Source organism: Neopsephotus bourkii, unplaced genomic scaffold, assembly GCF_033783945.1.
Source record: "Neopsephotus bourkii isolate Nb327-2 ecotype Australia unplaced genomic scaffold, CSIRO-AGI_Nbou_v1 NB_330, whole genome shotgun sequence".
In the NCBI taxonomy this organism is placed as follows: Eukaryota; Metazoa; Chordata; class Aves; order Psittaciformes; family Psittacidae; genus Neopsephotus; species Neopsephotus bourkii.
Window position 1 is genome coordinate 696,278 of NW_026900838.1, and position 13,629 is coordinate 709,906.

A 13,629-nucleotide genomic window follows, 5' to 3' on the forward strand; every position below is an offset into this window, starting at 1 on the left:
TCAGTAGTAGCCAGGGGGCAACAAGAGACTTTGCCTCCTTAGACCCACAGGTAACTTCATCCCACAGGCATGCCCCAATTTTTCTTTTTCTTTTTTTAAGAAGTCCTGAGATCAAAAGCTTCATTAACCCCCTTGATTAGCTTTTTTTCTTTACTCCACAGCAATAGTCTTTTTGACAGATTATTGTCATATTTTATCCCTCTCACTGAGAGGATATGCTGGAAGAGCTTAAGGATGACCGTATCTTCTTTACTTGATTGATTCCCCATCCTAACCCTCTTCCAGACCCCGTTGGCTGTTACCTTATTTGCACTGTGCAGTGTTTTCTGGGCTCACAAGGCTCCGTTCCGAGGCATCTACCTCCCGATCCTGGTCCTGCCGGATCGAATCCAGCCAACGTCCCTGCGGCTCCACTTTTCCACTTTCTTCAGTGCCACACGCTTTAATTCCCACAGTTTCAATATGAAAAATAGGGGGGTGCCCCATGTTGGGGCACCATTTGCCGCAGAAAATATATGGGCCCAGTCAGAGATCAATATGATCAGACAAAAGCTGTTTATTACAAAGCCTTAACCCCTTATATGCTATTTCTTACATGCACTTACAATGATTTGGCATATTATGATTGGATACATGTCTTGAAGACCCTTGGCGACTAACATATAATTGGTTAAGCACAGGTGTGAGAATTTGACCTCGAAAACTTGCCAACAGTCCACAGTTCTCATTAACTCCATTAATTCCAGCTTCTTATCTTGCTTGTTTAGGCTTCCTCGGGCCTCTCATGGCCTTGCTGTATCTTTCAGGATTTATGTACCAATTATCCCTTCTCTTGTAAGAACACTGTCTCCACAGGTTTTGTTACACTGACACAGCTTACCTGTCTTCTATTGTTTGAGTATTTCTATACTGGGCATTCCCATGTATCTAAACACTCTGCTATTTGGTTTTCTTCAGCTGTGCTTTGAAAGAGTTTTCATTTGAATCAGAAACTGAAGCAGGCAACTCGATCTTCTGGCACTGTCCTTATCGTTTCTTGTCAGACCACCGTTTAACCACTATTAATTTACAAAGATGTTTTCCACTGATAAGTAACTTGTGTTGTTATTGAGATAATTAAATATCAATGCATTGAGGACAGAATGCATTAGAACAATATCTGTCAAAGTTAGCAGCATTCATGCAGGTGATTATCAAGAGGAAAAATAATGCCTGATAGGGCTCGCTCTAATTATTTGTAGCATAAATCTAAATCAATCAAAATCAAATCAGGTTATAATTGACAATGCTTATTACAAATTAGGAGCAGGTAATCTCTCAAGTACATTGAAAGGAATACACAATACTTTACCTGATACTTTGTAATATTGCACTCAAACAAGTAAGGCGAGATTGATTTAATCTACTTGTAGATCCCAACATAACAAACTGAATTTGCTGTCCCATGCTCTCTTAACAGAGTATGCTCTTACTTTTGGAGTTCTACCCTATTTTAGATATCTCTCAGCACATGATTAATTGCCTGAGAAGTGCAAAATCCCTTTCACTAAGTGTAAGGGAAGCCTCTACTCATGTGTAAGTCTCTATCTGTTAGATGAGTCCAAAGTAATAAATACCCCACCAATTTTCAGCCTGATTTTAAAATGTGAATTCAACTACAAGTATTCTTTTTATTACAGTGGGATTATACAAATGTGTACAAAAAAACCCCACAAACCAAAACCCAAACGCATTGTTCCAAGTAGATTAACTATGATCTCCAGTTTGACAACTTTGCCCATACTTCCTGAAAATACTTCATGATACAGCAAAATCCCAACAAACCCAAAATATTGAATACCATCTCTCAGTTACTATCTAACTTAATGTTGCACATACTTAAAATAAAAATGAAAAAACTGTTAATAGTACACAAACACTCAAAAGCTTAAAAATGATACAGGTAACGTCATCTATGAAACCTTAATCTGACCTTCTAATTACACAGCTTTCCCCCCACCCCGCATCTCACTTGGAAGGATGAACAATGCTCACATGAATGAGCAGTGCTTTACTACCACTCCTATGGCCAAACAAGATCTTAAGTCTCATCTAGGTTTTACACTCAATACAGAACTACACATTTTCCTGTTTCTGCTGCAATTATACAGATGTGTCTGATTAGTTCAGAAATTACTGCTTATCTCCAAAACTGAGACATCCCTGCCCATGGCAGGGGGGTTCAAACTTAATCTTAAGATCCTTTCCAAGCCTAACTATTCTATGATTCTAACTAGTTTATGCTTGTTAATCTCCCTGGTCTTCAGTTTTCTGAGCATAAAAAATCATTCATTCCTGTCACAGAATCAGAATAGTTAGGGTTGGAAAGGACCATAAGATCATCTAGTTCCAACCCCCCTGCCATGGGCAGGGACACCTCACTCTAAACCATCTCACCCAAGGCTCTGTCCAGCCTGGCCTTGAACACCAGAGGCGGAGCATTCACAACTTCCCTGGGAAACCCATTCCAGTGCGTCCCCACCCTAACAGGAAAGAATTTCTTCCTTATATCCAATCTAAACTTCCTTTGTTTAAGTTTTAACCCATTACTCTTTGTCCTATCACTACAGTCCCTAACGAAGAGTCCATCCCCAGCATCCCTATAGGCCCCAGCATCCCTATAGGCCACCTTCAGATAATGGAAGGCTGCTGTGAGGTCTCCACACAGCCTTCTCTTTTCCAGGCTGAACAGCCCCAACTTTCTCAGCCTGTCTTCATACAGGAGGTGCTCCAGTCCCCCGATCATCCTCATGACTCTCCTCTGGACTTGTTCCAACAGTTCCATGTCCTTTTTATGTTGAGGACACCAGAACTGTACACAATACTCCAAGTGAGGTCTCACAAGAGCAGAGTAGAGGGGCAGGATCACCTCCTTCGACCTGCTGGTCACGCTCCTTTTGATGCAGCCCAGGATACGGTTGGCTTTCTGGGCTGCAAGCACACACTGAAGCCAGCTCATGTCCATTTTCTCACCGACCAGCACCCCCAAGTAATTCTCCGCAGGGATGCTCTGAATTTCTTCTTTGCCCAACCTGTAGCTGTGTCTGGGATTCCGCTGACCCAGGTGTAGCACCTTGCACTTAGCATGGTTAAACTTCATAAGGTTGGCATCAGCCCACCTCACAAGTGTGTCAAGGTGCCTCTGGATGGCATTCCTTCCCTCCAGCGTATCAACCGAACCACACAGCTTGGTGTCATTGGCAAACGTGCTGAGGGCACACTCAATCCCACTGTCCATGTCAGCAGCGAAGATTTTGAACAAGACCATTTCCAACACCGATGCCTGACAGACACCACTTGTTACCGGTCTCCAGCCGGACATTGAGCCATTGACCACAACTCTTTGTATGCAGTCATCCAGCCAGTTCTTTATCCACCGAGTGGTCCATTCATCAAATTGATGTCTCTCCAATTTAGAGACAAGGATGTCATGTGGGACAGTGTCCAGGTAGATGACATCAACTGCTCTACCCCTGTCCATCAGTTTCGTAGCCCCATCATAGAATGCCACCAAATTGGTCAGGCAGGATTTCCCTTTAGTGAAGCCATGCTGGCTGTCAACAAGCACCTTGTTGATTTTCATGTGCCTTAGCATGCCTTCCAGGAGAATCTGCTCCAAGATTTTGCCAGGCACAGAGGTGAGACTGACTGGTCTGTAATTCCCCGGGTCATCTGTTTTCCGCTTCTTGAAAATGGGGGTTATATTTCCCTTTTTCCAGTGGTCGGGAACTTCACCTGACTGCCATGATTTTTCAAATATGATGGACAGTGGCTTAGCAACTTCATTTGCCAGCTTCTTCAGGACCCACGGATGGATTTCATCAGGTCCCATGGACTTGTGCACATTCAGGTTCTTAAGATGGTCTCGAACCAGATCCTCTCCTACAGTGGACCTAGGGTCTTCATTCTCACAGTCCCTGCGTCTGCCTTCCAAGACTTGGGTGGTGCGATCAGAGCCTTTGTCATTGAAGACCGAGGCAAAGAAGTCATTCAGAACTCAGCCTTCTCCAAATCCTGTGTAGCTAGTTCTCCCAAGAGGTTCCAGAGGGGGCCTATGTTGTCCCTAGTCTGTTTCTCATTTGCTATGTACCTGTAGAATCCCTTCCTGTTATCCTTAATATCCCTAGCCAAGTTTATTTCCAACTGGGCCTTAGTTTTCCTAACGTGGTCCCTAGCTTCCTGGACAACTTCCCTGTACTCTTCCCAGGCCTTCTGTCCTTGCTTCTACTTTTTATAAGCCTCTTTTTTCATTTGAATTTTCCTCAGTAGTTCCGAGTACACAGTCTAAAATGCTTCAGGACTGTTCAGAAATACGCAATACTACATAGTTTCATATATAAGTACAGTATTTACTGACTTCATTTGAAACTGACAGGTCAGAACTTGAGAATCAGATTCAAGAAAATCACATTTGACTTTATACCTGATTTTCAATGTCCAGTAACAGAATATCTTGTTTTACTATCTTTCCTCAGCATTAGAGACTATATTACAGAACAGTATAGGGAGCTTATGTTTTCTATGTCAGTATTTGTAAGATCATGGTCTTCCTGTTCCGTTTCCCATAAGTATGTATTTTCTATTACATGCTAAGGAATCCTGTAATACTACCACCATTTAAAAACCATACCCACCCAAGCCATTAGGTCCACAGCACAAAACATAGCCTAGTAAAGGACAAAAATGTGCTACAATGTAATTAAGTACTGCCACAACATAACTCTTGAAAAAAGGACAAAACAGTTATATAGCTATTCTAAGCGTCTAAAATTAGACATTTAGAGCATGTCTTCCATGCCAGGCTTTACCCTGAAGATCCAGTAATTCCATTAAGATCTTCTTCCCTTTTGTGAATTGATATAAATTACATATTGTTATTTGTTTTATGTATTTCCATCTGCTATTTTATTTTCATGTCTTGAGTAGTCAGCATTTTAGTCCCTAAACACTACCAGTTGTTAGATAAAAGAGGAAGAGGTATTTTCTTTTTAAGATTCATGTCTAAGTGTGAGAATAGTTCAGAAGTTGACTTCATCTTTGCTTTAAACAGAGACAGTATGCAAAAATATTTCCTCTTTAGAAATCTCTATCTACTGAAATCAAGTCCACTCTCAGGTTTGAAGAGTTCAAAGGACCATGTTCACATCACTGTCATGTTAGAGTTCTTAACCCAAATGCAGCCCTCCTTCCCAGTGTAAATAATGTGGAGAATACAATAAAATCTGATATATGTACAGAAATTGCACTGATATATTTAAATAAGAAAAAAAAATCAGGTATTTTACTGGCAGTTGTTTTACAGATTCCTCCTACTTGCATGAGTGACCAAGTGAATAGTTTTAGCTCAACGTGGATATTAATCTGTGTTAAACCAGTATTTACATCAGCCTGCTGTACTTATGAGTTACAGAATTTTAGTAGGTTATGTCTTTGCTGAAGTCCAGTCCGTTTTGACAACAGAAACATTGATGACTTTGGCCAGCATTCCAAAAGAAAAGGCCTTATTTTCTCAGCCAAAAGCTGTATTCCTTTATAAAAATATCCTTTAAAGCAAGTTTGACTTCCAAAGGAAAGCTGATTTAAAAGTTTTGCTGCTTTGTGGACTAAGCTAAGTTATATTCATTATCAGGCATTTTAAATCATACAGAATTTCAAAGTATAATGAGACTGTACCTTTCATCAAATCTCATTCAGGAAGATGTTGCACATAGCATCCCACCTCACTGCTTAAGAAGACAACATATATTTAACCATAGGTTAATTTTGGCCTGAGCTTATGATCACCACCTCAGCTGGTTAGTAAGAACATTTTCCAGTTCTCATCAGGAAGTTTGGTCACCACTGTAAACTCAAACACAGCTCTTAGCTCACATAATTCTTAGGCTATCTCCTGTCTGGATATAGCTTCAGTCTTGAAAATGAAGCATTGTATCATACTATTTTGTAATTACCTTCTAAGACTACTGATAAAATTGTTCTCCAAGCTTTTCAGATGTGCGTATGCTTCTGCATTTACTGCAAAGAGAGTTTCAAGAACAGTAAGCAACTATTTTAATAGTGGGGAATTTAAAAAACAAGCTACATAAATAAATATTGTACTTTCTACTATTAATTTTTGTCCACATTTATTTATGAGTAAAACAATCAGCAAACATTACAGCAAAGGGGACTTTCAGGGCCAGATTTAAAAGAAAACAGATGCCTGGATAATTCTGAACTTAGGCACCTCAAGATTGCAGACAAAGCACACCAAAAAGTGAAAGTCATGAGCGTTTCAACAGACTTTTTAAGTGCATTTCAGTATTTATTTAGATGTTTAAGCTCTCGCACTAGGTTTTACAAGCTGGTGAACACTGGCAAAATTATTTCTCCCACAGAACTATAACCACACATTCCCAAGACAGTATAAATATATGGTTGAACTAACATTAATACACATCACCATTTTATCAATTACATAATAAAACAAATTATCAAGTATCCAAATATTAAGTTACGCAACTTGAAAGGCATACAAAATATTACAGAGGTCTGCCCAATTCATAGCAGAAACTCAATGAGAAAAAAACAAAAGAAAAAAGAAAAAAAAGAAAGAAAATACACTTTCAACAACGCAATAGTTGGTAAACAACTTCCAATAGGTACAGTAAAAGAAACTACAAGATTTTTCAGAAATTTTCAGATTAAGATTTTTTAGCTACAATAACAAAGCATTTCTACATTTTAAAAAAATATTTACTAAAGTAAAGGGCATATTCTATACTTCCTGCACGAGACAAAGGCAACATTTTACTAGAAATATTAAATAGCCCCTCCCAACATTTTCAGGCCCTCTGTTAAGCTGCACATGAAGTGCCAACATTAATTTTACTGTAAGGCTTTTTGTCTGGAGACATTAAAGACTTGTGTGCTTCTGTACAATTTAAAAGATTTTCTACATGAGTAACCAGAGAGTAATGATTTGTAAAATGGAGAGGTTCAGGTAACAGAAAAGTACAGATGCTGGGGTAAAAAGTCACTGTAATTCATAGTATTAAAAAGACAAGACTGTGCAAATCCTGGTAATTCTAGTGCGATTGTGGGAGACAATACATACAGTGAGCAGGCAAGACTACCTTAGAGGCCATATTCTTAAATATTGAAATGACTGTAGAAAAAAAAAAAGGTAATAAGGGTCCAGGGTAAGCTGGTAGTTCTCACATCATCAGAACTATGCTCATTTATAAGGAAAAACATACAGCTGATATGCTGGGTATTTTGGCACCTAATCTCTCTACAAATTGATTTCTTTTAGTACCCCAATTTTTAGTAGTTGAAACTATGTGGTAATGACTCAATGGCATGATTAAAGGTTATTTGGACCGGTAGTTAATGAACAAGGAGACAGCTCAGAAACAGGGTACAGCAAAAACATTTACTGGGTCTCCAAACAGATGGATATTTATCTAAACACAGAAGTTGCATTTCTACTAAGCCTTCAGCCTATTAAATACTCCTAAGGAAGCTTCCTTTGCTACTAAAAAACAAGTATCAGACTGATGTCTTTGGCATGCAGTCTGCTTAATTTTAGTTTCCATCCTTTATTCCCAAAGAAGTACTATAGGCTGTTGAGCTTTACTGAATACAACAATTATTTCGGTGACCATTGGAGTCTTTAAAGCGCAGACGCATCTTGGGGCGGTATTTCTCCAAGTACAGAAGTTGCTTGCTGTTAAAAGCTCCACGCCGCTTCCTAGAGGAAGGGAAAAAAATATTGTAAACAGAACATTAATCTACTGCCCAGTGAAATAATACCACCAACCAGAGATAAAATATTTTTAGGTCCCTTAAAAAAAACCCCACCATTAAGTCAAGACTGTAACCAAAATACGGATAATTAGAAGTGCCAGAAAAGAGGGTGGTAGCTTCCTTTCACAAATGCCTCACTGAACTGCATGCTAAAAGGAGTACTCAGCATTTTAGACAGTGTGTTAGCCTCCGATATGCACAAGCCAGTGATCTTATATTAATATCCTTAGAAGGAACTTCAAAAGGAAGCTAGAAAGCAGACATGATATGGTGGTCTTGAGGTTGAAGTTACGCAATCTCTTCAAATAATTATGGAGATTACTGCAGTATTAAAGTATATATTATGAACACTGTAATTCCCCATAATAAAAGGTTAACAGAAATTGAGCTTTCTTGGTTTCTGCAAACCAAATTATGTGAAAAAAGAGTACATATTTGTTGAGCGTTTGGAATATGTACTGGGCTTATTTCTCACTTTATATACATCAGCCTACTAAGACATACATACGAAATTTAATTCTTTGAAGGCTTGGCAATTATGCAAAAAGTATTCTGGTATGGTTTATATGATCTGCAGCTTCTTATAAATATAGTTAATTAAATATATGCAAACTTAAGGCACTGAGACTACAACTTTTCTCATCCAACATACATGTGTTTATTAAAAAAACCCAAGGAAATATTTTTCTGCAGTAGAATAGCAGAACACCCCCCCGCCCCCAAATAAACAATACCACACTAGGAAGAACTGTTTAGCACACTTTGATATAATACAGAAGAAAGGATCCACAAACATGAATGACTGTTGGCTCTAGCTATGGGACAGAACCTAAATTTCAAAGGTATTCTGACTCTCATATACACAAAGATAACCCTGCAGATCTAACTGAAGGTTAGTTGTTAAAGGTTTTATTTAGATTAAAAAAAAAATCTTGCACAAATGATTGCTTCCTGACTCTGGTTTCCACAGGAACAAGAAAAAAAACCCACCACACAAGCAAAGTCCTACAACGCTGCCTGTATTCATCATGTGTGTTAAAATGTTCACACGTACTAAATATTTTGAGAGTGTAAGACAAGAACAGTATTCAGAATTTGCTTTGGTTTAGTGCCCAAGGATACATCAATATGTTAAATCTTGGAAACAGCTAGATATTAGCTTCATACTTACTGTCTTATGAATTGCACTGCATCTTCATATTTCATTCCACATTCTATCAGTGCAAGGGCAACTAAGACTGGAGCTCTGGTTAAAAAAAACAAACAAAACCAAACAAAAAACAAAACCAAACCCAACATCAGTTTACCATTTGCCAATACATATTTAGAAAAGAGTTAACTTCCCCCAGTTCTCTTTTCTGTCCTTCTGTGTATCTGATATTTCTCCCATGAGGAAGCAAAAAAGACACGCAGAAGCTGATTTTCATAGAATGGTTAGGGGCTGAAAGGACCTTAAGATCATCTAGTTCCAAACCCCCTGCCATGGGCAGCGACACTTCACACTAGACCACATCGCCCAAAGCTCTGACCAACCTGGCCTTGAACACTGCCAGGGATGGAGCATTTTCCACTTCTTTGGCAACCTTTTCCAGTGCCTCAGCATCCTCACAATAAAGAACTTCTTCATTATATCTAACCTGAACTTCTGCTGAAATTTAAACCCATTACCCCTTGTCCTATTGCTACAGTCTCTGATAAAGAGTACCTCTCTGGCATCCCTGTAGGCCCCCTTCAGATACTGGAAGGCTGCTATGAGGTTCTCCCATGAGAACGAGGGCCTGCAAGACTGAGGCTGCTCCTACCTGCCTGTAGCGGGCTTCATCAACGCAGTCCACCCGATTGATTTTTTACATTAACTTAGCCATTATACCATCCATTTGAGCTACCCATCCTCATGTAAAAATGGGGTTTAAATTAACCCGAGCTTTGTTCATCTACTTTAAGGTATAGGAGAGAACGGCAGGAATAAAATGCAAGTAATATTTGCCCGTTTGTTTCAAAACCAATTGATAGTGAGCAAGAGTTGCATATGGGCTTCTATTCCCATAAACAAGCCTCCTTGGAAGCAACAAGGACCGACAAGTCCTAGAACTCGTTACAAGTTTTAGGAACAGATGCAATCCACAGGGTGCTGCACACCCCCAAGGACTGCCTTGTTTGCCACAGTATTATTCTTCTGACAGAACACAGTTTTCAGTCAGGAAAGCTTGACACGAATCAAACTCAAATACATTTGCAATTTATGGCTTAAAAAGAACCACAAAACCCCCCAAAAAACCCTCACGACAAACCCTCATGCCACAGACTAACAATAGACTTGTGCACCTCATAGCAAGCTTAAGGAGTCTCATATGTTCAAGGATTAAAAAAAAAAAACAAAACAACAAAACAGAAACCAAAAAGCCAAAACCAAACAAAAAACCCCCAAATGAAGTAACAAACCCCCCAAACAAAACAAAACAACCCACAAACAAAAATCCAACATGATAAAAAAACTAGGATCTGCAACCCATTAACTGCCTAATTTTGAGGAAAGCCCAGCAGATAACATTTTAAGCAGCTGAAGGGACTTCTTTTGGTAGCATTCACCACTACAGTCAAATTTGTTAATGTGAAGCCATAACACAAACAGTGGATAAGTCAGGCTTATGGACAGCAAGACCAGAAACCTACATTTTATACTGGATATGCTGAAATCCATGGCTAGAATATGGCTACTGTTTTTTTAACACATCTAGTTCCAGGTAGTCTAGAACAATAGCAGCAAAACCATTATGTTCTCACAACTGAGACTGAAATTGAAACAAAGCTTTGGGACTTTGGAAAACGCTTTTCATCCCCCAAAGAGGTAGTAGATGAAAGTTTGTCACGATGTGCAAGAACACCCCTCTTTTTTTGTGGCTAGTGGTTACAATACCCTCAGTACAAGGAGGCTGATAATACTGCTGAAATGGGGATGAAGAAAAAACTTGGTAAAAAACCACCTCCATTAGAATGAAGACAACTTAGCAAGACATAATATAGGACAGTCATCAGTATGCTTGGTACAAGACTATACTTATTTCACCCAGTAGTTTTTGTGAAAGAGCTGTGATAATAGCATCACCTATTAATGAAAATCCTTTAAGTCTAATATGTACTTGCAACCATTTCCTTGCCATCTGAATGACTTTTAACTGTGACACCATTCCAGTACGTGGTATGTGACTATTTTACATTCACCTCAAGTAAACTTCTGTACTTGATCTTAACAAGTCTGACCAGGCATGGCAATTCAACAGTTTAAAACTTTACCCACCTTCCAAGACCAGCAACACAGTGTACAGCAATACAACAACCAGGTTCTTCACGAAATTTAACTTTAAGGAGGTTTAGCCAATCATCAACAATCTGGTTAGATGGTGGAGCACCGTCATCAAAGGGCCAATCCTAGAATACAGGATGACATATATAAATACATAAGCATAGAACTCTTTATGCTGTATGCTGTGTGCATATGCAGTGTGCAGGGAACAATGGAAAAAAGAGCTAACAGCTAAGGGAACCACTCTAGCTTACATTTTCTAGCAGTATAACTATAGCAATATTAGCAATATAGTCCTTTCAATCAATTTTCATTGAGCCAATTATTTTGCTCAAGCCTGGCTGTTTTTTCCTGAGAAAGAGAAAACATCTGTACTGCTGTTGCCTCCATCAGCTGCTGGAATACATTTGTAGAGCTAATAATGTGGTGTCAACCGAAATTGCTTTTTGAGGTGGGGTGAGGGAGTGGGTTGGTTTTAAACTCTGCTCCTACACTACTTACCAAAACCTGAATGCCTTCTTTTTCCACCGGAGCAGTGTCGTAAGTAGCTTCACACACTCTTACCACTGTGGTAACACCGTATTTCTTAAGTTCCTAGGGAATTATAAATTAAATCAAAACAAAACAAACAACAAGCTTTAAGAGAAAACTGACTTGACTGAATTTTCTGTTGGTTAGCTTAACAACGCTTGAAAATATTCCGTAAGTAAACTCAGAGGCATTCTTGCCACCCTGTGTGGAATACAGACAGCTGAAGTAACTAAAAACCTGTGTGCTAATGCCAGAGACCTTTAACCTGTTGCTGCAAACAGATCTGAAGATTAAGGTTTGTTACATTTGATCAGACTTTTTTCTTTTAAAATCATATCCAAACAAATACTGATGAAATAAGTAGTCTATCTCCAAAAAGATAATTCCTTTTAAAGGAACAGGATGTTTCCTGGTTTGCAAAGCTATATACTTCACAAAAAGCATTTTGATATGAGGATTAGATCTTCCCCTTCTCTCCTTCTATTTAGAACAGGCTTACAAAACCTCCTACTGTTAAGAGCACAGGACAATACAATGTTCCAGTTCCTGAATTACTGTAACTAAAGAATAACAAAATTTTGCTTTTCATTTTGCTATTACCCTCAATAATAATAATGAAAAAAAAAGTGATCAGTCTTCATTTTCCTTGCAGCAACCCATCATTGTCACTGTAGCTGTCACTGAAATGACTGAAATGTAGCCTAAGCATCTTTGACTTAGTAGTGAGAGTATAAAGGCAAGCAAAAGTTATCTCACTGTTTCTTGTAAATTATCCCACACTGGACAAGAGACTGCATTACAAGCTCAGACCTTACCAGGAGGTAACTCTGGAGAAACCTGTTGTTAGAATATATGCATCCACTTTAACTGTGCAGTTCACAGCTCCAACATGATAGATTCAAGGTTCAGATGATCTACTCAGATACTAGAAATTTATGCCAAGCAACCTAGCTTTAGTCAGTAACAACTGCAGCATGTGCCAAAATACTTACAACAGCTTCAGCAGCTCAGGATGAAGAGCAAGCCTACCACCACAAATTTCACTATGACTCTCAGAGGATTCCCTTAAGCTATATTAGAGTCATGAAAGCATATTGCCCTCCTGTTATTTGTTCCTAAGCTTCTGATCCACAATGCATAGTTAATTATTCTCTTTAATCACTACGCAATAGGTGCAGAGAAATGTTACGTTAAATTAATCTAAAAGTGAATTCTTATCACTAGCCTACTTTTGTATCATTCTACACATAACTCTGCCAGATAATTCCTGTTTTCAGATCTAACCAATGTACAACATATTATATGGTATAATTATTTCTTTGCTTCACTTTCAGAAGTATGTTTTTTTGAGCAGATTTATCTGTAGCTCTTTGGATCAGTATTTGAAAAAGGTCAGTACACAAATAGTGTCATACCTCTTCATATGGCTTCCACATCTGTTATCAACTAGTAAAGGAGGAAAACTGTCAACACAGCATGCTGTTCAGACATTAAAAAAAATACACCAATAAGAACTTTGTTCTGGCCTTACCTCTATAAATTTGTTTAAGGTTGCATTGGTTGGATTGTGTGTGATTAGGAATCTCATGTTCTTGTAGGTGATTTCCACAGGAGCTGGGCGGTTCATTCGGGCCATATTGATTTAGATAAACATGCAACAAGATTATGAAAGGATTCAAAAAAAAATTCTAATACAGAAGTGATGTAGAGAAACGGAAGTCTACTTCACTATACTCCACGTGAAATTCTCAGTGCTTGGACGTATGAAGTTGGGAGCAATGGGAAATGAAATGAACCTCCTAACAAGAAGCAGCAACTCTTCAATCCAGTAATACTGAGGCAAAAGAAAGGCAGTGCACTGAGGTTTACCCCATCCAGGTCTGAATTCTGTTGTTAAATGCTCTGCCAATTTCAATTCAATACTACTTATCCTGGTCAACCACTCTTAGGGGGGCTTCTTGGTGGAG

General features: G+C 38.8%; 1 protein-coding gene across 1 annotated transcript; it reads right to left on the reverse strand.

Annotated features, from left to right (window-relative positions):
- Positions 1-6,320: 6,320 nt before the first annotated feature.
- On the reverse strand, positions 6,321-13,332 carry PTP4A1 (protein tyrosine phosphatase 4A1). The gene is made up of 5 exons (XM_061347843.1): positions 13,194-13,332; positions 11,633-11,725; positions 11,126-11,256; positions 8,999-9,073; positions 6,321-7,771 (listed from the first exon to the last, which is right to left on the reverse strand). Exons 1-5 carry the CDS (start codon positions 13,296-13,298, stop codon positions 7,654-7,656), a joined length of 522 nt encoding a protein of 173 aa, XP_061203827.1. The 5' UTR covers positions 13,299-13,332; the 3' UTR covers positions 6,321-7,653.
- Positions 13,333-13,629: the final 297 nt, after the last annotated feature.

Coding starts and splice junctions, on each gene's coding strand:
- PTP4A1 (XM_061347843.1), bottom strand. CDS start 13,298: ATGGCCCGAATGAACCGCCCAGCTCCTGTGGAAATCACCTACAAGAAC. Junction 11,257..11,632: donor AAGAAGGCATTCAGGTTTTG/GTAAGTAGTGTA, acceptor CCTGTATTCTAG/GATTGGCCCTTTGATGACGG. Junction 9,074..11,125: donor TGTGTTGCTGGTCTTGGAAG/GTGGGTAAAGTT, acceptor TTTTTTAACCAG/AGCTCCAGTCTTAGTTGCCC.